At 32.6% G+C, this 24,993-nt stretch overlaps 2 protein-coding genes across 3 annotated transcripts; both read right to left on the bottom strand.

Moving 5' to 3' along the window:
* Positions 1–294: 294 nt before the first annotated feature.
* Positions 295–7,188, bottom strand: LOC129976369 (uncharacterized). Its single transcript, XM_056089904.1, has 3 exons — positions 6,995–7,188; positions 4,458–4,574; positions 295–690 (listed from the first exon to the last, which is right to left on the bottom strand). The coding sequence occupies exons 1-3, from the start codon at positions 7,109–7,111 to the stop codon at positions 388–390; spliced, it is 537 nt and encodes a 178-aa protein (XP_055945879.1). The 5' UTR covers positions 7,112–7,188; the 3' UTR covers positions 295–387.
* Positions 7,189–13,815: 6,627 nt separating this feature from the next.
* On the bottom strand, positions 13,816–19,867 carry LOC129976518 (uncharacterized). Of its 2 annotated transcripts, none has more exons than XM_056090124.1 (3): positions 19,713–19,867; positions 15,795–15,953; positions 13,816–14,093 (listed from the first exon to the last, which is right to left on the bottom strand). In XM_056090124.1, exons 1-3 carry the CDS (start codon positions 19,803–19,805, stop codon positions 13,902–13,904), a joined length of 444 nt encoding a protein of 147 aa, XP_055946099.1. In that variant the 5' UTR covers positions 19,806–19,867; the 3' UTR covers positions 13,816–13,901. The 2 variants fall into 2 exon arrangements, with proteins under 2 accessions (XP_055946099.1, XP_055946100.1); XM_056090125.1 differs by lacking the exon at positions 19,713–19,867 and adding an exon at positions 19,357–19,466.
* Between the last annotated feature and the right edge of the window lie 5,126 nt (positions 19,868–24,993).

Here is a 24,993-nt window from a genome sequence, read left to right as displayed (position 1 = left end):
TCTCCAAGAAGATAATGGATATTCTCCAAGAAGATAATGGATATTCTCCAAGAAGATAATGGATATTCTCCAAGAAGATAATGGATATTCTCCAAGAAGAGGGAGTTGGAACAAAACTGCATCGAGGACTGATTAATTTGTATAGAGACGGTGAAGTGCTAACATAATTCATTATTCCAAATTTGTACCAGCTACTATACAGTACAACATAGCTTTCATCTTGTGGAAGAGGCGACATCAATACAAAACAGTCCTGGAGAGAACTTAAAAACTTACTGCAACAATTCTCTTGTATAAAATGTTTTATTAAAACTACTACAATAGTCGCATCAATTTACTTAAAATCGTCCTAAACAATGTAAAATGTAAAAGTTCAAGATAAACAAATTAACTTTGCAAGCTGTTTGACATTTTTGTGGAATTTGTATCGAATGTGACACAATCTTCATATACGGAGGATGCGTCCGATGAGATGTGAAGTTCGGTCTGTACCTCTGCATCAGCTCGATCTCCAGTGGACCTTTCGGACAGCGTCTTCTGCAATCGTCTTTCGTATCTGACTTCCACATCTGGAGGAGGTGGTCTCGCAAAATAATTACAAGGAAAGCAGAAGGTTCTTCTTGAGCATTCGATTAGTGTTGCCCATATTGCGCTGTTGCGGAACCAAAACAATGCTGCACAAGCCACTACCTGTTAGGAGAAGAGATGCAAAGTTTAAAAACGAAGTTAAATTCGCATAAATTAACCCTCTTCACTTGAAAAAGGGATTCGATGCATAATTATTCACTTAATGCATGGATCCGTTTTTTCAGTTTGCCTGTGTAAAGGAATATACAAGTAACATTCTGTATGCATTTTAAACAATTAAGAATAAGTAAGATGTCAAAATGATGTACCGTCTGAAGTGCATGGTAAACGATAGAAGACAGTCGAGTGCAGAGGGTTAAATAACAATTTTGAAGACTATACGAAATGAAGTAACATTAAAATCGTTTTCTACTTTTTCCATCTGGAATTGCAATATGAAACAATTGATAAATGAACTGATGAGGTAAATATTTAAACAGAACCTAAATCAGAGCCTATACCAGAGTAAGCGATATTTTTCAAGAGTATGCTGTACCTAATGCACGGCACTGGGTTGATGTGAAACTACCTAAAAAAATTTCTCTCTCCAAGTTGGTAGGCAAAAATAGATTCGTTTATATCCAAGTTACTATCAGGCACCATAAATTTGATGTTAGAAACAGTAATGTGTTTACAACTCTTAAGTTCCAAGATATGGCAGTTATCGAAGAACCTTAAATGCAAAAGTTGGTCTTAATAAAGCGCTAATTTAGATAATTGGATTTTTCTATCTTTAATATTAAGAAAGATAGAAAATAATCACAAACCGCTCCATCATCTCGACCTCTTTGAGCTAGATGAGCCACATACAACTTATTACAAGCCAGTTAAAATACGAACAAAGTTATTCTAATTATCCTAGTTACAAGATAACATGGTCAAAGCGTTTTACGCACATGCATACACTTTTGAATGAAGGGTGGTTTTGGGTTCCATCTGCCATGATCGGCGAAGAAATTCTCGAATTCTGCTTATGAGAACCATCGCATAGATAGCCTTGCTATAGGAATCTACCTTAAAAGAACAGGCGCGTTTGCCAAAACAGTCCACTGTAACTCGCAAGGAAGTCAAAGTATCCGATACCTTACAGAAAGCGGAAAGATTGACATGTTCTAAATGAATTAATCTTCGAACCAAGGTTGCTGCTGTAAATCGTGTTCTGGAAAACACTCAGTCCATGGAACTTTCTCGCATACTCTCCAATAAATTTGTCGTGCCAAAGAATGCCTTGCATGGCATTGGTAAACAATAGTTACAAAACATTACCTTGAGTGAATTAAGCATTTTTACCGAATATATCGCATGATCATTATCGAGTTTAATGGCGATAAATCACTGGCATGCTAATATGGTCTATATTTTCTATAAACGGTTCAAGGTCTCATTTTCTACCTCGTTATTACTGGTTGCCTGCCTCGCAACGCTGAGGCAGATAACAGTGTCATTTCTTTACGCAGCTGTTAAGATATTCCGAAGGTAAGGTATTCTCGAAGCGTACTGGTTTGGAAGAAAACAAGCTTTGTCGAAACCATGGCAACGGAGAAGGAGAAAGAGTGAGGAGTAGGGAAAACGAGCGTCCTTGAAACGCCTACAGAAGTTACACAGATCAATAGTATCCAAAAATGAATTTCTATTTTACACACGTTTTTCTCAGCCAATTAAAACAAATTTGACGCAAAACTGCATTTATAGTCGCAATTCTCATTCATAGTCGCAATTTTCATACCAAATTTGATTTCTTTAAGTTACTGCGCTTTTGAATTATCGAGTTAACATATTCCTGAAAGTAGACTGATAGTCAGCCCGTAGTCGGGTATGGTAGATAATTTGATAAGGATCAACACTAAAGACGTTAAATCTGCATGCCGAATCTTATCTAGCACAATTCGTTTTGATAATTATTGTGTCAACTTATTATATAGAAGGACTTCCACTGAACAGATTTTACTCAAAATTTGATGGAAATCTGGAAATTGTAAATAGATCATACCGAATTTCGATCTAGCTCAAATCGTCCGAGTTATCTTTGCCACAGACAGACGGACGAATATTTTCAAGAATTGTGTTTTAGATAATGGAGATCTAAAGGATTCATCAAAATCTGAAACCCAATTTCTTGACGACTGCTATAATTTCTCTATAGCACATACGAGAAAGTGAAGAGGTAACGGATAGATTAACAGGGTAAGAGCATGAACACTGTAGTCATGAAGATTCTTAACAAGAGCATTACTCAAGTATAGAAATAAGTATCACAACCAACGGATACCGACAGAAATAACATTTTCGGATTAAGAAATTTTATTACTGTACTCGTAGAATTGCACTTGATCCCTTATTTAATATCCTTGAACCCTACTGAATTATTGGTGATCAGCTGATAAGATTCAATTTCACATGAAGGTTTAACAAGAGCTTTTTGTTACCATTTGTGAGAAGCCAGATAATTTGCGCTTTAAAAACAGTGTTGCTATGAAGATTTCACATGAAAGGCTTGGCATCAATGACCATCAAGGAGAAGCTTCTGCTTTTACAATGAACAATTCAAAGTAACTTTACATTTCCGGAATTATACGCTTCAAGAGGGCATTTAGATGTAAACTTCAAATTATCTCCCAATGGACTAAACATTCCGCTTACGCCTGCTACATGGCCTATGATTTGATAAGGTACCTCAGACGATTTAAATCATAAGCCTTAGTTATTTTACATGAAATTCTCTATGGCAGAGTACACACGATAAACTATGGTCTTTTTTCATTGCTAAGATTTTATCTTAAAGTTACTGAAGGGCTCGGAATAACTAGGAAATCAAGCCAATAAATCGCGTTTCACATGCCGATAGTATATAATGCAAATCCAACGGGAATAGTTGGGTTGGCATACTCCTAATAATTGTGTTGTAGCAGACAACGCCTTTCATGGCGCTTTCGTACGATAGTTACGAAATATTCCACTTTAATGCGAAATTTAGCCCTTTCATAGAATCTATGGCGAGTTATTTGGCGATTAAGCACTAGTATGGGTTAATAGCAATATACAAAAGTCGAATTTATATTTTGGACTCGTTAATATTGATCGAAACGAAAATACTAAAGTGCACTTGTAATTACAAAATCCCATGGTTAATTCTATACATTTAAGTCAATGCGTTTTGAATTATCGCGTTTAGATGTTTCTGAAAATAATAACCGATAGACAGTACTCTGTTTTGGATTGGCTCAAAATTTCGTAAGTGTCAACACTAAATGCGAGTGCTGAATTTTATCGATCTAGCTCTCTTGGTTTCGGAGTTGTGTTAACTTATATTCCAACAGCCGGGAAGACAGACATAAGAACCGATTTTGCTCAGAATTTGATAGAAGTGTGCAAGTTTGATGTAAATGCAGTGTAATAAATTTAAATCGTCTAGCTCAAAACAGTTTTGATTTATCTTTGTCACAGATAAACTGACATTTTTCCAAAAAAGCATTTTTCGAACTCGGGGAAAAGATTTAAAACGAGGAAATTGGTAAAAATCTGGAGTTCGAATGTTTGACGACCACTGTACTTTATACTAGACGTACAAGAAAGTAAAAACCAAGAAAATAAATTATGCCAAAGATCAACGGGAAATCTCAGGTTAGGTCATGTATCTTCGAGGAATTTTATTAATACAACGTTTTCAAATGGTCATCTGTATCATTTAGTTGTACTTAACAAGGCTATAAGCGACATATTTGAATACAATACGTCACATTGTTTTAAAGTTTGTTTAAGCCTAGTTTTTTTTAAAGCGATTAATGCTTTATCGAAGCAATTATTCCTTGCAAAATCTGGCATATACTTACCACCGACATCGTTATAGCAGGGATGACCACATAACCGTTGCAGAAGGAGACTATTGACAATGCAATGACAACTGCAGTTCCCAGATAAATGACGAGTTTTATCCAAATACTAGCATCCTGAAATAAAGAGGTTTTATTATTAGATTGATACAAGATTCTGTCTTGATTAAGAAGTGGAGATATGCAATTTAACTCAATTTCAGTATGATATAGATGGCATATGGAATACTACTTCATCGTGGAAATTAAATACAACGGGGGTGAAAAAACAATTTTATATTCACAAATTTTGAATGCTTCCTTTAAGTCGCTTCTATTTTGCAAACTTCAATTTTTTTTTCTTAAGCAGTTATACAGATCGTATTTAAAATTATGCAAAGCACTATTGGACCACCAGTTCACTTCATGTTTTTCCCACATCATATGATGACAAGTATTTGAATTCTATACAACCTGCATATTTGCAGTACAACTTTCGCATGCTGTTATATAAAACTGATGAATTTCGGAAACTACAAGTTAAATTAAACTAGACTGAATGCGTTTTATACGATTCGCTCGTTTTTTGCTGTTCGTAGAGAGAACAATTAGAGTACAAGAGGACTACACCTCTTGAACCGGTTGAATATTTATGTATGGGTTTTCACCGAGAGGAATAAAATTTTGAATGCTTCTTCGTATACATATACAACTTAAAAATGCAACGAGTTTGGCGACTGAAATTAGTGTATTTGTATCAAAACCGTTAGTAGTATTTTTCGTAACGCCGTTTTTCAGAATACAAAATTTCATTGACACGCGTATTCAGAAAAAAAAAGATTAAGTTTAATAAATCAAAATGCTAACACGCGATTGATTTTCAAGGTCACGAAATCTATCGTTATTAGACAATAAAGAAATACTGGAGTTGTCAAATATTCGATTTCACCATCTCGATACATTTGAAAACCGCAGTTTTGGAGTATATTTTTTAATGGAAAGCGATGAGTGTTTGAAGATAACGAGTTGTCAAAGACGAGTTCGCATAAGGGTAAAATTAAAGTATAAAGCTTCCAGTTCATTGAAACTGAAATCCATTTTTAAAAATTAAGACCGAGTATTTAACCCACCGGAGAAGAACATTGTTTAGAAGACATTCAGTATGCATAAATCAAAGACGCCATGTTGCTTCTTGCTGCTACGTCTAAATATTGGAGTTTATTTACGCCAAGTTGCTTATGCACAGCACAAAATACTTATAAATAAAAGGAGTACCACGTGTGCAATATTTCGAATAACATAACCTACCTGGAAACAAGTAGATTGATGAAGCTTAAGAGCTCAATGCAGAAAACACTGGACTACAACTAGAAGCATTTCCCCTTGCTTTTAGGCTGTTAGTTGCAGTCAACAAATAATGAAAGGAACCGAGAAGTATCATGGATCCTTCCATTAACCGACTGGTTAGTAAGTTTAAAAATAAGTCTCGTCCTAAGGATAGGATCCCATCATTAAGTTTCATTTATATAGCTCTATATTTTGGAGTTAATTTCTTCACGTAAATATGAGCTTACGCAATATATTGAGAGATTTGACTAAAACATTGGTATTGAGTGATAATTTAGGCACCAAGATCTATTCAGTTGTTTAGTCCAGTCGTTAAGATAGTATGTATACTGTTACCAGAATACAACTTACCCACACTGGATAAACATTAATATAAAGATACAAGGAAATCTGGTCGCTAATACTTTCAGATAACAATAAGATTTTCTTACACGAGAATACGAAAAACAAAGCAGGAATGTTCATTCCAAAGTTTTCTTGCATATTATGTCGTAAAGGCCTCATCCATTTTCCTCCCCTTAAAATTGTGGACCTCGGGCAAGGCCGTGATTACTTCTCATGGCATTGGAGAAGAGTAATTGCTAAATACCGATCGTTGACGTGAATATAGCATTTTTGCAGAATCTCTCAGCGAAGATGTTTTTGAATGCTTTTTGGTGGCCGATTAACACCAAAATTCGGTATGAAAGTACAGTTGTCGCAGGATAATGCGCATAATTTAATAGCCTTATGGCCATATCTTCCCTATTATTGTGTTTACATGGAGCGAGTATAAACATATAGACTTAACCATCTGCCAGATTTGGTACAAAATTTGATTAGTATCCACATTTTAGAGGGTAACAAGTTTCATCTGTCCCTTCGCGTTTTTTACCTATCCATATAGACATATTTCCTGTGAATGGATTTCCTTTAAAATTCGATATAAAATATACAAATATGGTAGTAGTTCTATATCAAATTTCAAACATCTCGTTCAAAGCGGTTTTGGGTTAGTGTTCATAGGTAGACAAAATACCAAAAATGTATTACTTTAGGAAGCGAGGAGTCTGAAAACATGGCAGTTTTGTTAAGGTCTCGTGCTCGACTTTCACACTTTGTTTACGAGAAAGTCGAGAATTTTGAATAGAACCTATGGAAACTAAATTAACGCTCAACCATCAGTGTTTCAAATAACAAAAATATAAAACTATTGATGAAGTAGTACTTACGGGTTCTGCTCCGATTTCTTGATAACCCGATCGTCGATGTATAATATAGTTTCTAATAGCCCCTCTGAGCGAGCGAGGTACGACCAAACTGTTCATGAATTCTGCAGCTCTATTCATATTCCTGTCCGATATGAAATAAAAACTTAAAATAAAAGAATTAAGAATGCCAAGGAATTAACAAATGCAATTTTCGTTAATCCGGTGAGACTTTTATTGAGGGAAAATTCTTGATATGTTGCCATTAGTAAAAGTCTTATTTGAATATCTATTGTCTAACCATGTTTGAGAGAAAGATCTCATTGATTTGGTGGTAGAAGAAAAATTTATTTATTCTTTAATATTTTTCATCTTTAAATATATCAGATAGCATAGCTTCTAAGTATTAGTAGATTGAATTTTTGAATTACTGTCTTTTTATGCATGTTTAGATAAAGGTCCTCACAATGTTTCGGAGGTATTAGACCAAACTCTTGAATCTACATTATTAATTTCATATTTAAATAAATGAGACAACAATAGCTTCTGAGTAGATATCTTGAATCTCTAATTTCTATTTATGTTCAAACAACTGAGACCAAAATAACTTGATATCGGTAGGAAAAACTCTTGAATCCATGTTTCAATTAATGACTTCACAATTACTTGAATCTTTAGTATTTTTCATGTTTAAATAAATAAGAACAAAATGGCTTGCATAATTAATATTTTTCATGTTTCAATAAAGGAGACCACAAGGCCGTCCATCGTATCAGAAAGAGAATACTGATAATATCGTTCTGGCCATCGTTTTCGGTACATGAGAGTGTTTTATATTAAAACTGATATTTTTGTCAAATGACTTTTTTTGCAAGTAGTAGGATTTATTGAAGTATAAATCTCATTATTTTAATAGTACAGCAATTTTCATACGATAATATGGGCTTGAAGACCCGAAAATCAACGATGCGATAGCCCATTCGACGAAAGATTCGCCGTGTATATGGGCTTGATGAAAGTTAAATCTTATATTGAGAATCAAATGTCATCATAAGGTGTAGCGAGTAAATCTGAGGAAAGATTTATTCAGGCCTGAATCTCATCATTATATTAGGGCAGCCATTTCCATGGATAATATCGGTTTGAAGACTGGAAGGTCCATGATTCGGGAGCCCATTTGACGAAAGATCCGCCGTGTATATGGGCTTCATGAAAGTTAAATCTTATATTGAGAATCAAATGTCATCTTAAGGTGTAGCGAGTAAATCTGAGGAAAGATTTATTCAGGCCTGAATCTCATCATTATATTAGGGCAGCCATTTCCATGGATAATATCGGCTTGAAGACTGGAAGGTCCATGATTCGAGAGCCCATTTGACGAAAGATCCGCCGTGTATACGGGCTTCATGAAGGTTAAATCTTATATTGAGAATCAAATGTCATCTTTGTGAGTAGAGAGTAAATCTGAGGAAAGAATTATTCAGGCCCGAATCTCATCATTATATTAGGACAGCCATTTCCATGCCGGCGTCCTGGCATAGGGGTAGCGCGTCTTCCTCGTGATGTGGGCGTCCTGGGTTCGAGTCCCAGTTCTGGCATGGTTGTTCTGTGTTCTATCTGTGAGGGGTGTGAATGTGCCCCCCTGTAAAACGAGGTTGTGCAAGCGAATGTGTGTGCGTTTCATCTTCATATGAGCTAGAAGTCAGACTTCCTAGGGTGCTTAGGGGTCTTTGCCCTCAGAAGCTGCTTCAATCCCTTTCCGTGGTAACGCGGACACGACATCATCATCAGCCATTTCCATAGATAATACCAGTTTCAAGACTGGAAAGTCCATGATTCAAAAGCCCCTTCGACAAAAGATCCATCGTGTATACGGGCTTCATGAAGATTAAATCTTATATTAAGGATCAAATATCCTTTTATGAGTGTAGAGAGGTAATCCGAGGAAATATTTATTCAAATATGAATCTCATTCTTTAATTAGGACAGCCATTTCCTTGAGATAATATCAGCTTGAAGACCGGAAGTCAAGGATTCGAGATCTTATTCGAGGAAAGATCTGCCATATATACGGGCTTAATGAAGGTTAAATATTATATCAAGGAGCAAACGTCCTTTTAAGTATATAAAGAGGTAATCTGAAGAAAGGAATAGTCAGTTTTAACGTGTCATTTTCATTAACTAATCATGGTTTAAAATTGCTGTTTTAAAATAATTCTTCAAAACTGAACGTTAATCGAAAGTATTCTATTCTCTTTCCTATTTTGATCTTTCACACCCATTACGAATTCACTTACGAACCTCTTCATTTTATGAAAGCTGTGATTACCACGGAGCAATTTTGTCTTAAGGACAGAAGGTTCAAATATTCGAGATACAATTCGATGTAATATTTGCTGTATATACGAACATGATGCGATTTAAATTTGATATAAAAGATCAAAAATCTTTCTACTAGTATGGGAAGTAAAGGTTGACCGAAGGAATTGTTAGCTCATATGACATCTTCATCATCCTACCATAGTTTCAATCTGCTTGTTTAGTTCCAAAATACCCTTTAAAATGGAGTATTAATCGAAATAAATTAAACTCATATTTACTTTGATATTTCATGCCCATTATGAAACTCGCCAATTTATTAAAGCAATGATTGCCCCGAAACAATATTGGCTTGAAGACCGTAGATTCAAATATTCGAGATGCAATTCGCTGAAATATTTACTATATATACCAATTTGATGAGGTTTAAAGTTCTGGAGGGTCAATCATCCTTCTACTAGAGTGGGAAATAAAGCTTGAGGGAAGGAATTGTCAGCTCAAGTGACATCTTCATCATCAAACCTTGGTTTCAAATTGCAATGTCTATTCGAATATATCATTTCAAAACGGAGTGTTGATCGAAGTAAATTAAATTCATCTTCATTTTGATCCTTAATACCCATTGAGAACCAGATTTCGAATGTTTAGGGTTATTTGAGTCATATGCGTGTTAAAATTGATGATCATTTTAATTAAAATGCGCTTGCGCCAGCTAATATGGGGGAGGCTTGTTTAGGTATAGATTCGGTTTAGGTGTTGGATATTTCATAATACTCTAGAATTACAGTCCTATTAAACTGAATATTCGTTTCATATTTAAATTTTTTCAATGCTAATACTAATATCTTGGATTAAAATCATATTTACAGAGAAGGGCATATTGAATTATCATTATATTTATTTAATCATGCATGAGAATTATGACCTCTATTTCACTGAATATTCGTCCCATATAAGTGTTTTATAAATGCTAATAATAACGTCATTAGTCAAAATCATGTTTGCCGGTAATGCTTGTTGAAATATCATTTTCGTCGTTTAGTCATTAATTTTAGTCATTTGGTCTCGGTTATTTTCTACCATTCTTCATGTATTTTGAAATCGGAACAAATGTCTGGTACAGTATGATAATGTTAGCTCAACGATTTAATACAATTTAACCCTTAACTGGGGACGTGCGGTCTGTGAAACCGCTATCGATGTATTTAAGTAACCCCTATTCTATTTTTAGCTCAATTGAATGGATTGACCCCGTAGCTTCTTGTTTTGTGATCTTCAATACACGTTCACTTCTTCAACCAATTTCATCTGATGTCTTTTAAAATAATTCAGTTATTTCTTTAAGCGCGGTCTCTAAGACCGCACCTCCCTGCTAGTGCCCCAGTGATAAACAAGGCTTAGCAGATGGCGCTAAAACTTGGGCCCCGAAATATCATCCAATTTACTGATCCTATTATGAAGCAGTGTTCTAGACACTTTTAAATGAAGCAGAAAGTGGTTTTAGTGATACGGATAATTTTACAGAAGAGATTTTCGATGAAAGTTCGCATTCAACTGATTCTGATATGTATGTTCAAACATAATCAATTTTTCTAGTGATAATGTATTTTGATAAAATTATAAAATATATTAACATACCAAGAGATAAATATATACAGAATTTATAGGTTGATTTTTATACTAGTTCTTAACCTGTTTGAATGTTTAAAATGCCCTAGAAAACCGTGCTATGAAAGTCACACAAGCCGATAAAAAAAAGGGCCAATTTTACTCATTGTCATTTTTTTAAATTTTTCATATAATTGTTGAATTTTACATTATATTGTCTTCTATATACCTTCATATACTGTAAAAATAAATATGATTTAAAAAGTAAAAAGTAATATGATTTTTGAAGAATATTATTTATTGTAACATGTAATTTGAGAAGAAAATGTTTCTTCCAACGCATTTACGTTTTTCAATGATAATATATTTTGAAAAGTTTCTAAAACATATCTTTATATCAAGAAAAATATCTGCAAAATATATTGGCAGTTTTTCATACTAATACATTCATTAGAAAATTTAATTTGAGTGTAAATGAAATGCGGTCTCGTAGACCGCACTTCTCCAGTTGAGGGTTACCCAAAGGATGTTACTATAGAGCACAATATTTTACAATAATTCGCTTCTTCACAAAGCATATTTACTGTTCGTTTTCGGATTCGAAAATCCTCAGAGCTTTTTCGTATGTGTCAGAATGTGTTTATTTAATCAAAAATAGTAATAAGAGGAAAGATAAAAGGAGGAGATGTTTACATATAACAATAAAGTGAACTCTGATTGTCCGCAAACTTGCGAGGCGTAAAAACTGCGGATAACCAGTAATATTTCCGCTAAATATATTGATTATCAACAAAAATTTTTAGATAAATTTTTATTTACTTTAATGGGCAATAACATTAAATTATGATGAAAAAAATGGGCAATTTATGTTTTTAAAATTTGCTAATTCACTTTTTTTTTACAAAATAATAATTTTTTAGATTAAAACCTTTTTTCATTTGTTATTGAATTTTTTAAATAACATTTTGGGATTAACATCAATAGATAATCTCGATCACATTTAATGATATCATATAAACTATTCTTCGGCCACTCCTGAAAGTTTGTCACTTGAATAACCATAAAGCATTCAATACGCAATTTTAAGTTAAAACAGCACAGAGGAACAATACGATGATCACATACATGTGGGAAAAACACTGAATGAAAAAATATCTAATGAAACAGAAATTAAGGTCGAAGAATTCTCAAAATGCGCTCCGCACCTCCTTTCGCATTTCACCCCTTAGCGAAGTACAATCATCGAAATCTGGTAATCTTACGATACTGAAACGAACAGTATAGGCACATAGCAAAATACCATCCTGTGCAAATGAATAAATTATTTAACTTGTTGATGGATACGATGAAACTAGTGGAAGGGATGTCTCCAAAACTTTTTCGCATGCTCTTTAATAAAGATGATATCCCCATCACCCCCTTTTCTCCACATAAAAATATAGACCTAAGATCAGATTGAGAATGCGATGGTTGCTCGTATTTTTATTTTCAGATTCCCACATATGCGAATTGTGTGCTTTATTATATAATAAAAAATGCATTCATGTTTTAACATATATTTAATTGCATGATATTGAAAAACAGTAGTTAAGAGACATCGATCTTTCTTTGAATTTATACATTTTCCCCAAATGTAGCATGCGGTCACTGGTGATTTTTTGGGTGTTATTGAACATTAAAATGCGTATCAGATACTAATAAACAGAAACTAGAAAATTGAAAATGTATTTTCGACTGATTCAATTCGGAACTTAAGATAAAGTCGAAACTGTATTCACAAGAGCTTCGTACCGAATTTCATTTATTTAAGTCATTCCATTTGCCTCCATATAAAAATACAATCCAACAGATAATCTTCTGACCCCTTTGATTTTCCGAATATATCATAAGTTTACATTTTAGTTCACATTTAGTGAATATGTTTAATATCTAGTTCTTTACATGTTTTAGTTATATCTTTAGTCTGATTCTTCTGAATGAATGCCAAACTTCAGATGGGGCCACCCAGAACGAATACAATAAAAGTAACACCCCTTAAAATTTTCCAAGTACTCTTACGCTTGTCTGAATAGATTTTTGGTTTTGTGGCGTTTTATGGCACAAAAGCCATATCTGGCCATACTGAGCCAACTTGTCTGAATAGAATAAATGTTTCCTGCGAAAATATTAATAGAACTTTCAAACTCCTCTCCTGCATGCATGGATAGTTTAAGAGCAACTTCTGTTAAGAATCTGTGATGTTGCTTCTCGGAGAGGTTACTCTCATAGCAAGGAAGAGACCTGTACAGTTATCCTAATAGCTGTGGTATGGATAGGGCATCAATAACTAGCGGTCAAGGCACCAAATTGGTGAAGAGTTTTGTAACTTGGAACAATGAAAGGAAGTTTCCGAATGACAGGAAGATTGAGATCTCCATTAAGACTCGAGATCTAGCGTTTCTTCTAGAATATTCATTACCGTTTCATAGATACGATAAAACCGAGAGAGATTTAAGGCGGAAAGTAGTGGATGGAATTCTCAGTTTGGAGATTTATCTTTTTACGATTTGCTGTTTGCGCATGTACTGTTGATTCTACAAGTGTTTCTACTATGTTTTGCCGCTTGTCCTTCATTATTTCTTGTAGGATAAAGTACCGTTGCCTGTTATTGAGATTGACAGACTTTATTTTCCTGCTTATTTTTATTTTTTCTTCCCACAAGTCTCTTCCTTAAGACCTGTGGGAGGAAAAAATAAAAATAAGAGTTTTGACGATATTTAATGCAGTTTGTGTGCACATTATCAATGTTCATAATTAGAGCAATATTTAAAAGTAAACTTGAAACACTATCACGCTTCTTCGGTCTAAAAGCTCGAATTTCTAAGAAATGTATCTTTGAATGAAAAAGGAATGCATTGCATTTAAGAATCATTAAAATTTCTTTATTCTCAGTTTAAAAAACATTGCAAGTCTGAATAATTTATCAGTCAGATAAAACAAAGCTTAAAAGTATTAAAAACTATCTTCAACAGGAAGTCACTATATCTGGGGCAACTTCTTCAGAGCTGCCTTCTGGCTCCGTCCGCTCTCCTCGAAAATTTGGTGGAAGGCAAAAGATGTCCCTAAAATAATCACCAACCGTGTCGAATTCTTCATCAGGAGCTTCTTTCCTTCGAGTTCTCATTTTCCACCAAAAACGGAAAATATAGCCTAAGACCTGTGGGAGGAAAACAAAATTAAGCAGGAAAAGTGAAACAACAAGGACAATAGCAAAGGATTTGCGTCTTTTCTGAATAATCAAAAAACCCTGCAAGCCATTGAAAGGTGACTCGAACCTCTGATCAAAAACGTCATAGCATAATATTTTGTTTGTAACTTGGTTACTTGTATATTTTTACAGCCCCGTGTTTACGTTTTTCAGGTTACGTAAAGAACCTCAAGGTAATGGATTTAAATAGCGAATTTCCGATTACGCCGCCGAGATGGCAATCGCCATGTTGGCGATTTTCATTCCTTAGCAATTTTTCGTTGTGACCGTAAAAATAAACATGTCAAATATTTATTTCTAAAATCTCCTTTTAATCACATAGCAGCAATGATGTCAAAAAATGTTTTTAGAATTGTCCCAAAGCCATGAGTATAAATCGCATAGTTACAGTATTAGAAAGAATGTAAAAAAGGCTTTAAAACATTTCTAAAAATTTATTAAAAGTAAAGTAATAGATGCAAGAAAAACCATTGAAGGTCTTATTTATAAAATTTCACAATATTTAAAAATGGTTTCTGTGAAATAATATGCTCCAAAGACAATGAAAATAATTTCCTCAATAAGTTTTAATCATATTTAATTAAAAGTCTTAATAAAAATCACGATCCAATACTTAACTATCTAACGATTTAAACGAATTTCTCGTTATGTATGCAGCTTCTCACATAATGCTGGAATTTGAAGATAATATACAAGCAGATAAACATTGTTAAATTAGAATAGCCAGGTTGAAAATGAAAGCAATTACAAATCAATGTTTCCCCAAAACATTTTCTTATAATCTTTATTAAAGTTTTTATCCATCCAAAAAAACAAAAAAAAACAACGAACCTTGAGTATGGCAAGAGAACGTCTTGCAAGACAGCGTTAAATAGGAACGAATTATTAACCTTTTGGCTTGAATTAGCCTTTTACAGAATCTATCGTGTGATCCTTGGCGAATTTTTTGGCGAGTAATCTTTGGAATGCGGTTTGTGTTTATACGCAATCTTCTCATATAACTGAAACCGAAATTTGACATAATATAGTTGTAGTTACGAAATCCCATATCAGATTTGATATATTTAAGTCAGAGTATTTGATTTATCATATTTACATACTTCTGAAAGTACCGATTGAAAAATGATCAAGACATCGTTGGTTTAGATATATAACTCGTTATTTCGTAATTATCGAGTTAGTTTATGTTCAAACAGTTTGACAGATTTTCTTTTAATAGATTTTGCTCGAAAATTGATAGAAACCTACAAATTTGATATAAAGACCGTATATCAAATTTCAACCATCCAGGTCAAAGCAGTTTTAAATTATTTTTTTCACAGACAGACAAATATTTTCCAATCATGTGTTTTTCGTACTTAGTAAGGTTTAAAACGCGGAGATTCGTCAAAATCTCGAGTTCGAATATTCTAACGATTACAATACTTTCTTTTGTGGTGAAAGCTACGGGACACGAGTAATTACTTTTCTCTTGTAGTCTTGTTACTCTGCTGCGAACCACACTTTATACTGTATATACGAGAAAGTAAAAATGAAAATTAATTTGACTTTGGTTGAAAGATACCACTGCTTAAAGGAGTTTCACATAATCGAGATTATACGTATATAAATATTTAAATCAAAATGACACCTAAAGACAGATATACTAACAATTGAGAAAACAAGGCAGGTGCCGACAATGAAGGCCAGAGCAATTTCCATATCATAACTGCTATTTTTAATGTATGAAGATACCACCATGATTAGGCCGCTTACAAGGAAAAGGAAACCCACTATTGTCGAAACTCTCACAAGACAAATGTTATCTGTCTGAAAAGAAAAATTCATATAAAACTACATTTTATATATAGAAATAAAAAAAAGTTAAAAATCTACTTATATTTAACTTGATAAATAGTTGCATAAATATAAGTTTCATCCAAATCATTTAGCACTCATTGGTTACAAGACAGAATTTAGTGTCCACTAAATACACTGTACAAATGTGACTGAGTTCGAAATAAATTTTAAAAAATTCTTATAAAATAAGTATATTTTTGAAATTTTGAAGAAGAAAATAAAAACTCCTACGAAATATAAAAACGATTAAATTAGAAGCGGAAAGGGTAATTTAAAATTTAATTAAATAACTTTTTTTTAAAAAATGGTGCTTTTTTTTGACTAAGAAGGCATTTAAAAAATTAAAGACAGTCGCTTCTTTACCACAGAACTAAACCACGTAAACAGGGCTGAAGTCTAAAAAAGGTTACAAAGCAAGAATAAACATAAATATTATTATAATTTATATTATCTAATTTCTGAGCTAAGAAAAAAGTTAGTTTAATCTTATCTTTGAATATTGTTTTTCAATTGATAAATTATTTTAGAGTTTATTTTCATTATTTAACACCAAAATAACCATATTTGTTTTAATGAAAAAATTGCTTATTCTAATATTCAAGAATTGCAGAATAGAGAAACTATTATTCTAAACAAACAAGAATGCATTAGTTTATAATTTATGAATCTTCTTTGGTAGATTTTACAGAACTTTAGAATTTGAGAAAATAGCAGTGGTAGTTGTAAAATATCATTAAAACGTATAAGATGCAAAGATAAAAATAAAAAAAGATTAAACAAGTTCCAAACGGTTTTGAATTCTCCAAAAATTAAAAATATTGATAAAAAAATTCATATTTTCGCCAAAACTCTAGTATTGAATTGTCATTTACCTTAAAAAGACAATGCAACAATCGCGATATTATTAGTGCTGGATATGGTAAATTTCCTATATATCTAGATTAATTAGAACCAGACATGATCCGTACAAACAAAAGAAAATTTTATAAATGATTACAATGATTTATTCGAAAAATAATGATATTTATTTTTAACGAATTACTTAATAACGATGAGAATAACATTTACATTTTCCGTATCTGAAGTATCACTGTTCCAGGATAACCAAGTCAGATTGTTCCCGTTTTCACCAGGAAAATTCGTTACCGCATATGTTTCTTCTTGTAGAATATTCGAATAACTAAAGTTCGGTGAATTCGAATTTTACACTCATGTTTCTAAGCATTATATATTTTTTATTTTTAAATGAAAGGGCATGAAAACGCTTTAAAGGAAGATTATAAATATTCACTAACACGCAGATATTATGGTTTGTTTAGAATTATTTCATCAGTGCCTTTTATTAAAGAAATTAGTTTTTTATTTCAGAAAAAGTATCGAGATATCTTTATTGTAGAGTCTGAAAATAAAGCTATGGTGTTTTAATATGTTGTTTGTAATTCTCGGAGTTAAGTAACTTTTCAAGAAAATAGAAGATAAACGATTTTAATCTATGAATTCAAAATAATCGGCCTGGAAAAAAAATAATTATCAATTTTTAATCATGGCAATTATTACAAGTAAACTTAATCTTTATATAAAATGTAAAATCAATAACCAAAGCATTTATTTCTTTGAGTGGTTGAGTATTTTGTCAAAATGATTCAATCATGCGACTATTTGAACGACAAATATGAATTAACGGAAAAATTTTTAATCCATTATCCGATAATGCATCATGAATTATTGGATATTGGTTTAAAATTCGATAAGCTAATCACTTTAAGCCTATGATTTAATAGATGCATTTTTTAATGCAGTCCTTTTTGTTATAATATTTTGTTTATAATATCTTGCAAGCTTATTTTAAAAATTAGTAAATTCCACCTTTTAAATAATTAAGCTTCGATTAATGATAATTACAGCACTTAGTCCAATAATACTTTTTAAGTATTCAGATACACATATTAAGTCTTTTTCAAATTTATTTAGCAGAACATGTATGGATTTTCATTATTCCGATACTTTAGAGCAATATTTGAATTGGATATTTTAATTTATATTTCTATTGCAATCATCTATATAGCAGTATTTTTTTTTTTTTTAGTTTTTCTTTTCATTTTAACTAAATTTAAAAAAGTTGAAAAATGAGTGCTAAAAAGTTATGATACTTAAAATAATTTTTAATCATCTGTTCACTAATTTATATAGTGATGAAATGATTGAGGCTCTCAATATGAAATCATTCTGTTAGAGCGCTCCGATTTAAAAAATATAATGTTATATTTTCCTTAAATTTTTTCAAAAATTAAGATAGATAAGATGGCTGTGCTTAAAAATCAATATAGACGATGCTATAAATAGGAATGAATTGGAAGATCCGCATTTTAACAAGAGATGCTCCACCATTTTTTCCGTTATGTTTAAAAGGCTTATGTCAAATTCTACTATAAATGTCCCTGTCTCCATTCTATAAAAAAAAAATTAATGTTTCTCGCAATGGTACTAAGAATACAAAGTGCTCTCAATGTTTTTCCTTAATTACCAAAAAAAAAAAAAAATAAACAATTGAATATAATACAGTAATTTTTTTTTATTATGCCATAGTTATGTTAAATTGTTTTTAGTATGATAGATGGTGCAATTAATTTAGAAATACAGATTTTATATTTGATTGTTATCAAAATAGCGTCAACGAAGGCATGGTGAAAATAGGGCCAAAGACGTCCACGCTTATCCAATATTACTCTACTAGTTTTTTTATTTTATTTTTGTAACTTAACTATTCTTTATGTAACTTACTAGTATCTTAACTATTCTTTTCTAGTTACATAAATAATAGAGCATTTTGGGTAGTTGAAGATATTGACAATTATAACAAATTCTGAGTCTAGTGCTACAGCCGAAATGTTGGACAATGCTTGGTGATAGTTGGAATACCTCCTTCATATTCTTCGAGTTTTAAAGAATACTTATATTGACATTTGCTCACGCAAGTAATTTTATTAGAAACTTTATGAATACGTTTATAATATATTGGAACAACCATATACCAAATTATAATATTTTTTTTAACTACAACACTTTTTTATAATCAGCAAAAGTCTTTACAATTATTCTGTGCATTTGCAATTAAGCAACATAGTATTAAGAAAAAATTTTTCTTGGAAAATTAATATTTAGTCTCCATTACACTTACATTTTGTCTAGATGCTAATTGTTTAACAATTTATTTACATTCAATGACAGTACACGTTTTGATGAGTTACGAAATCTATTGACTACAGACGTTATGAAATGGTTTAAATTATAATTTATGCTATATCATCTATTGCGAATTTTAAAATATATATAAAAAAAGCAAAATATATTCAATGCACAATATAATTATTACTTCAGAATGCATGCGATTTCAATTCTAATTTCTGCTATATTATCCAATGCAAGTTTTTAAGTATAGAAAAAAGAAGACAAAACATGTTCAATGTACTATTTAGTTATTACTTCAGAATGCATTATACATTTAAAAACTAAAGCAATTAAAAATGATTGCATCATAATAAAATATATAAATTTGAATGTTATCATATGCATATCAACTGTAATAAATATGAATGCCAAATCATTTACATTTACAAACGTGTTTACATACAAGTTAAAATAATCATACATACCAAACATCCAAATTATTATTTTGATTCGAAGTAATCTCATTTTTAAATGATGAAACGTTTCGATAAAAATACTTACGCTGTCGTCATCAATTGATTCCTGCCCAATTCGAGGTCTATTACTTCTAAATAATCTACTGCGTTGTAATTTTAGTGGACATAAACAACTCATTTTGGCAACCAATAATCGCTCTTGGAAATGCGATCATTTTATACACTAGCTAAAGCAGTGTTCCCAAGAGGCCAACTATTGTGAGCAATAGAAAGTCATGCTTACTTCAGGAAGATCACGTGATCGAAATGGAACAAATGCAGTTAGTTGCTTCGATGAGACAACTATTTGCTATTGTCCCCTTGAGGTCATGTGATGTTACTGAGGTAGGCGTGGCATTCCGTTGCGCGAAATACTTGGCCTCGTATGAATACAGCTTGAATGAGGACCATTCTCGCCAATTTCAAGCATGCTTCGTAATAAAAATTCCAAATATTTCGAGTTAGCTTAGTGATTAATTTATTTTACTGATCGAAATTTACGCCGGCGTCCTGATCTAGGGGTTCTGATATGGGCGTCCCGGGTTCGAGCCCCGGTTTGGGCGTGGTTGTTCTTCCTCTTCTATATGTGAGATGTGTGAATGTGCCCTCTTGTAAAAAGGGGTTGTGCAAGAGAATGAGTGATGCGTGAATAGTCAAGTCGTACTCTTGGCCCAAGTTGGCTTTACGATAAAAACAAGAGGCGCTCCCCCTTAGGCTTAAATCGACTGTCTTTGAACAGCGGGCTTGTCCGTGGCAAGTGCCATAAGAAACAACAACAGCATGAGTACCAGTATCGCCAATTTCGAGCATTCTTCGTAATAAAAATTTCAAATATTTCGAGTTTGCTTAGTGATTAATTTATTTTGCTAATCGAAATTAACGCCGGCGTCTTGGTCTAAGGTTAGCATGCCTTCTCTGTGATCCGGGCGCCCCGGGTTCGAGTACTAGTTCAGGCATCATTGTTCTTCCCTGTGCTCTATCTTTGAGGTGTGTGAAAGAGCCACCCCTCTGAAATTGGGTTGAGCGTGTGAGTGTCATCATCATATGAGCTATAAGTCAGACCTGCCTTCATGGGCCTTTACCCATAGAAGCTACAGCACAAACTCGGCTTGAAATCGCTGACTTGGTCAGCGGGTTTGTCTATGGCGAATGCCGCAGGTAACAACAACAATAGAAATTGACTTTTAAGAAAGCATTAATCAGTTTATTTTCACTGTTATTTTCTCGTATATGAAATACAAAGAAAATACAGTAAACCTCTAAAAATTAGAGTACCAGATTTTGACGAATCTCTACTTTAGAACCTATCTGAATTCAAAAACCACATTTTTGAAAAATGTGTGTCTGTCTGTGACAAAGGTAAATCAAAAACGTTTTGAGCTAGATGGATGAATTTGGTATACGGTCTTCAAATCAAACTTGTAGATTTCTGTCAAATTTTGAGCAAAATCTATTCGGATGTCCTAATAAAAGTTAACCTAACTACAAAACGAAAACAGTTAGATAGATAAAATTTGGTACATAAAATGAACATTTATAGTGTATACAACTGCAAATTTTGAGACAAATCTAACAATGGGTTGATTGACTTTCGGTCTGAAACTTTCAGAAACGTGTAAATGCAATAGCTCAAAAACGCAATGGTTTAAATACATCAAATTTGATATATAATTATGTTGCTATAAGTATAGAGCTAAATGTTGCTAAACATGTTATGTTTCTAAAAGTAATTATGTTGCTGAAATATTTCTTTCAATCGGTTGGGAAAAACGCTTTCAAAGCATAAATTTGATTTTCGTATACTATTAACCGTAAGCCTGACCTCCCCCCCCCGGGTGGCACCTCGAAATGAGGATGAGATGCTTCCGGCATGGTGGTTGGATTTCGCCACCCTGGAGGGTACACTAATAGGTGGGGGATCTGACTCCTCCCATCGATGACGGGACGTACTTCCTTCGGGGAGGGTTGTACCGTGGCCGGTGACGGCTTTTAGGACTCAACCACAGTTCCCACCAATGTTGCTGTTGCGGCGGTCCGGTCATTCAGTTTTTATGGTTTAAATCCGTGTGCCTTCGTGGCGGGTGGGAGAGTTAGATGGCTGACTAACCGTAAGCCCGAGAATAATCTTCAAAGGTAACCTTGCCAAAATTTCAGAAAAAACGGGAAAATCACCTAAAAAGTTAGTATTTCCAAATTTTTGTACATCAATAGTATGCAATTCATTCTGTTGGATAACATTTTACTAATGTTTATGCGAGAAAGTTTAGGGGAGATCACTATCGCTAGTTTGTATTAAATTCTAGATAAGTCACTCTAAGAGATTATAATTCATTCTTATCTTAGACTAGCTTTGACAGTCCAATTTTGTTGTACTTTCAAGGATTGTAGTCATAACGAGTTTTCCTTATGATTCAAGTCTATAGTTTATGGATTACTTGAAATGATTAAGTAAAAGAAATATTATTCCTTCACTCAAATGTGTGAAAATAAAATAAAAGCTGTATAGCATAAGGTTATTTTTCTTTTTCTCGTATGCAAAGTATAAAAAATGAAAATGAATGTAATCGTCGAAAAAAAATAATCAAACTCGAAATTTTGACGACTTTCCTTGTTTTAGACTTCTCTAAGCCAAAAAACATAGTTTAAGAATAATTGTCTGCCGATTTGTGAACACAATCATTCAATAATTTCTCCAAGCTAGTATGATTAAATATGGTATATGAGCTTTACATCAAATTTGTAGATTTCTATCAAATTTTGAGTGAAATCAAATGTATGCATCAAATGTATCAAATTTGTAGATTTCTATCAAATTTTGAGTGAAATCAAATGTATGCATCAAATGTATCAAATTTGTAGATTTCTATCAAATTTTGAGTGAAATCAAATGTATGCATCAAATGTATCAAATTTGTAGATTTCTATCAAATTTTGAGTGAAATCAAATGTATGCATCAAATGTATCAAATTTGTAGATTTCTATCAAATTTTGAGTGAAATCAAATGCGTGCATCAAATGTATCAAATTTGTAGATTTCTATCAAATTTTGAGTGAAATCAAATGTATGCATCAAATGTATCAAATTTGTAGATTTCTATCAAATTTTGAGTGAAATCAAATGTATGCATCAAATGTATCAAATTTGTAGATTTCTATCAAATTTTGAGTGAAATCAAATGTATGCATCAAATGTATCAAATTTGTAGATTTCTATCAAATTTTGAGTGAAATCAAATGTATGCATCAAATGTATCAAATTTGTAGATTTCTATCAAATTTTGAGTGAAATCAAATGTATGCATCAAATGTATCAAATTTGTAGATTTCTATCAAATTTTGAGTGAAATCAAATGTCTGCATCAAATTTGTAGATTTCTATCAAATTTTGAGTGAAATCAAATGTATGCATCAAATTTGTAGATTTCTATCAAATTTTGAGTGAAATCAAATGTATGCATCAAATTTGTAGATTTCTATCAAATTTTGAGTGAAATCAAATGTATGCATCAAATTTGTAGATTTCTATCAAATTTTGAGTGAAATCAAATGTATGCATCAAATTTGTAGATTTCTATCAAATTTTGAGTAAAATCAAATGTATGCATCAAATTTGTAGGTTTCTATCAAATTTTGAGTGAAATAATACAAGCAGAGAGAGATTGTTTGTCCGGCTATCCGAATATAAGTTAACATAACTACAAAACTTGGAGAATTAGATAAATAAGATTTGGTACACAGATTTAAAATGTAGACGTTTAGGAAAGTTAAAATCAAATCTGTAAAGGGGTCGACCATTTGTCGAACTGTACTTTCATAAGAATAAAAATATAAATACAATAAATCAAAAACGTTATGACTTAAATATATGACATTCGGCCGTGATTTTGATATCACAATTTTATATTTGAGTCAAATCTCGGTTTTAATAGACTTGTGAAATGCGTCCAAAATACATTCGATTCTCTTGTATTTGTGTATTAATAGAATTCCAGGGATTAATCTTCAAAGATCTCATGGTGATATTCTAGTCCGTAACTACTGTTCTACATTGATATTGTGCTTGTAATCTCTTAATATTATACAATTATTTAAAAAATATGGAGAAAGTTTTGAAAAGATTATTTCCATTGGTTAATTTCGTTGGACCGAACTCTTTCCACAATAGTTTAATCAGGAATTAGATGGCAATTTTATATTTTAAATTTTGTAAAATTACAGTAATTTATTTAATTAAACCCTTCTGCTTTTTTTAAAATTAAGGAAACAGATTTAAAGAGTGAACCGTGACAAGAATTGGTGAATTTGTGGGTATGAAATTGGAGGACTGGTTGCCTGGCATTTACTAAATGTGACTCTATTTGGAATTAAGGAATAGCAGGCTTTATTGTTATATATTTTCAAACTCGTTGCTTCCTATTTAAATTATCCAATTAAGGTATTGATATGTTTGCATCGAATTTAAATTTTAAGTATAAAATTGAGGTAATTTGTTGGATAACTAACGCTTAGTGGTACTTTTAAATAGTTAAATTTCGGAAGGGTTTTTGTTTAATTTTGAATCATGTTTATCCTTTAGAATTAACCCCCCGGCGGGAACCTCGAATTGAGGATGAGATGCTTTCGGCATGGTGGTTGGATCTCGCCACCCTGGAGGGCACACTAATAGGTGGGGGATCTGACTCCTGCCATCGATAACGGGACGTACTTCCTTCGGGGAGGGTGGCCGGTGATGGCCCTTAGGACTCAACCACAGTTCCCGCCAATGTTGCTGTTGCGGCGGTCCGGTCATTCAGTTTTTATGATTTAAATCCGTGTGCCTTCGTGGTGGGTCGGAGAGTCAGATGGCTGACTTATCCTTTAGAATTTATTCAGAAAATTCGATTAGTTATATGAAGCAATTCGCAGCGATCTTATGAGCTCAAATGAGTTAACAAGAACACAATCCTTCATTGCAAATTACGACTATTTTTATTTCTATCTTTATCGACTCATTCTTGAAAAAAAATGACTAATATTTATTTCAGTAAGTCACCTGAAATCAAGCTAAATAGTCAATATGCAAACTATTTGTACAATCAAATGTGTAATGATGAATTGAAATCAGCTTTAATTCTGATCGGAATACCAGCAATGTTGACCACTAAAGTACATGTTAAATGAACATATAGTCAAAGAATATTTCTTTTGGTAAGTTAAAAAGAAACCATGTCTAGTTTATTTTTATTAGAATTTCACCTCTTTTGAAGCAGCGTGATGATTTCCAAAGGAATGCCTCGCGAATTCAAACTCTAGTCAGATGACAAGAACAATTTATAAATTCACAGAA

The sequence above is a fragment of the Argiope bruennichi genome, chromosome 7, assembly GCF_947563725.1.
Source record: "Argiope bruennichi chromosome 7, qqArgBrue1.1, whole genome shotgun sequence".
Taxonomy (NCBI): domain Eukaryota; kingdom Metazoa; phylum Arthropoda; class Arachnida; order Araneae; family Araneidae; genus Argiope; species Argiope bruennichi.
The sequence above is the reverse complement of the archived record's forward strand: the minus strand, read 5'-3'. Positions and strand labels throughout refer to the sequence as shown.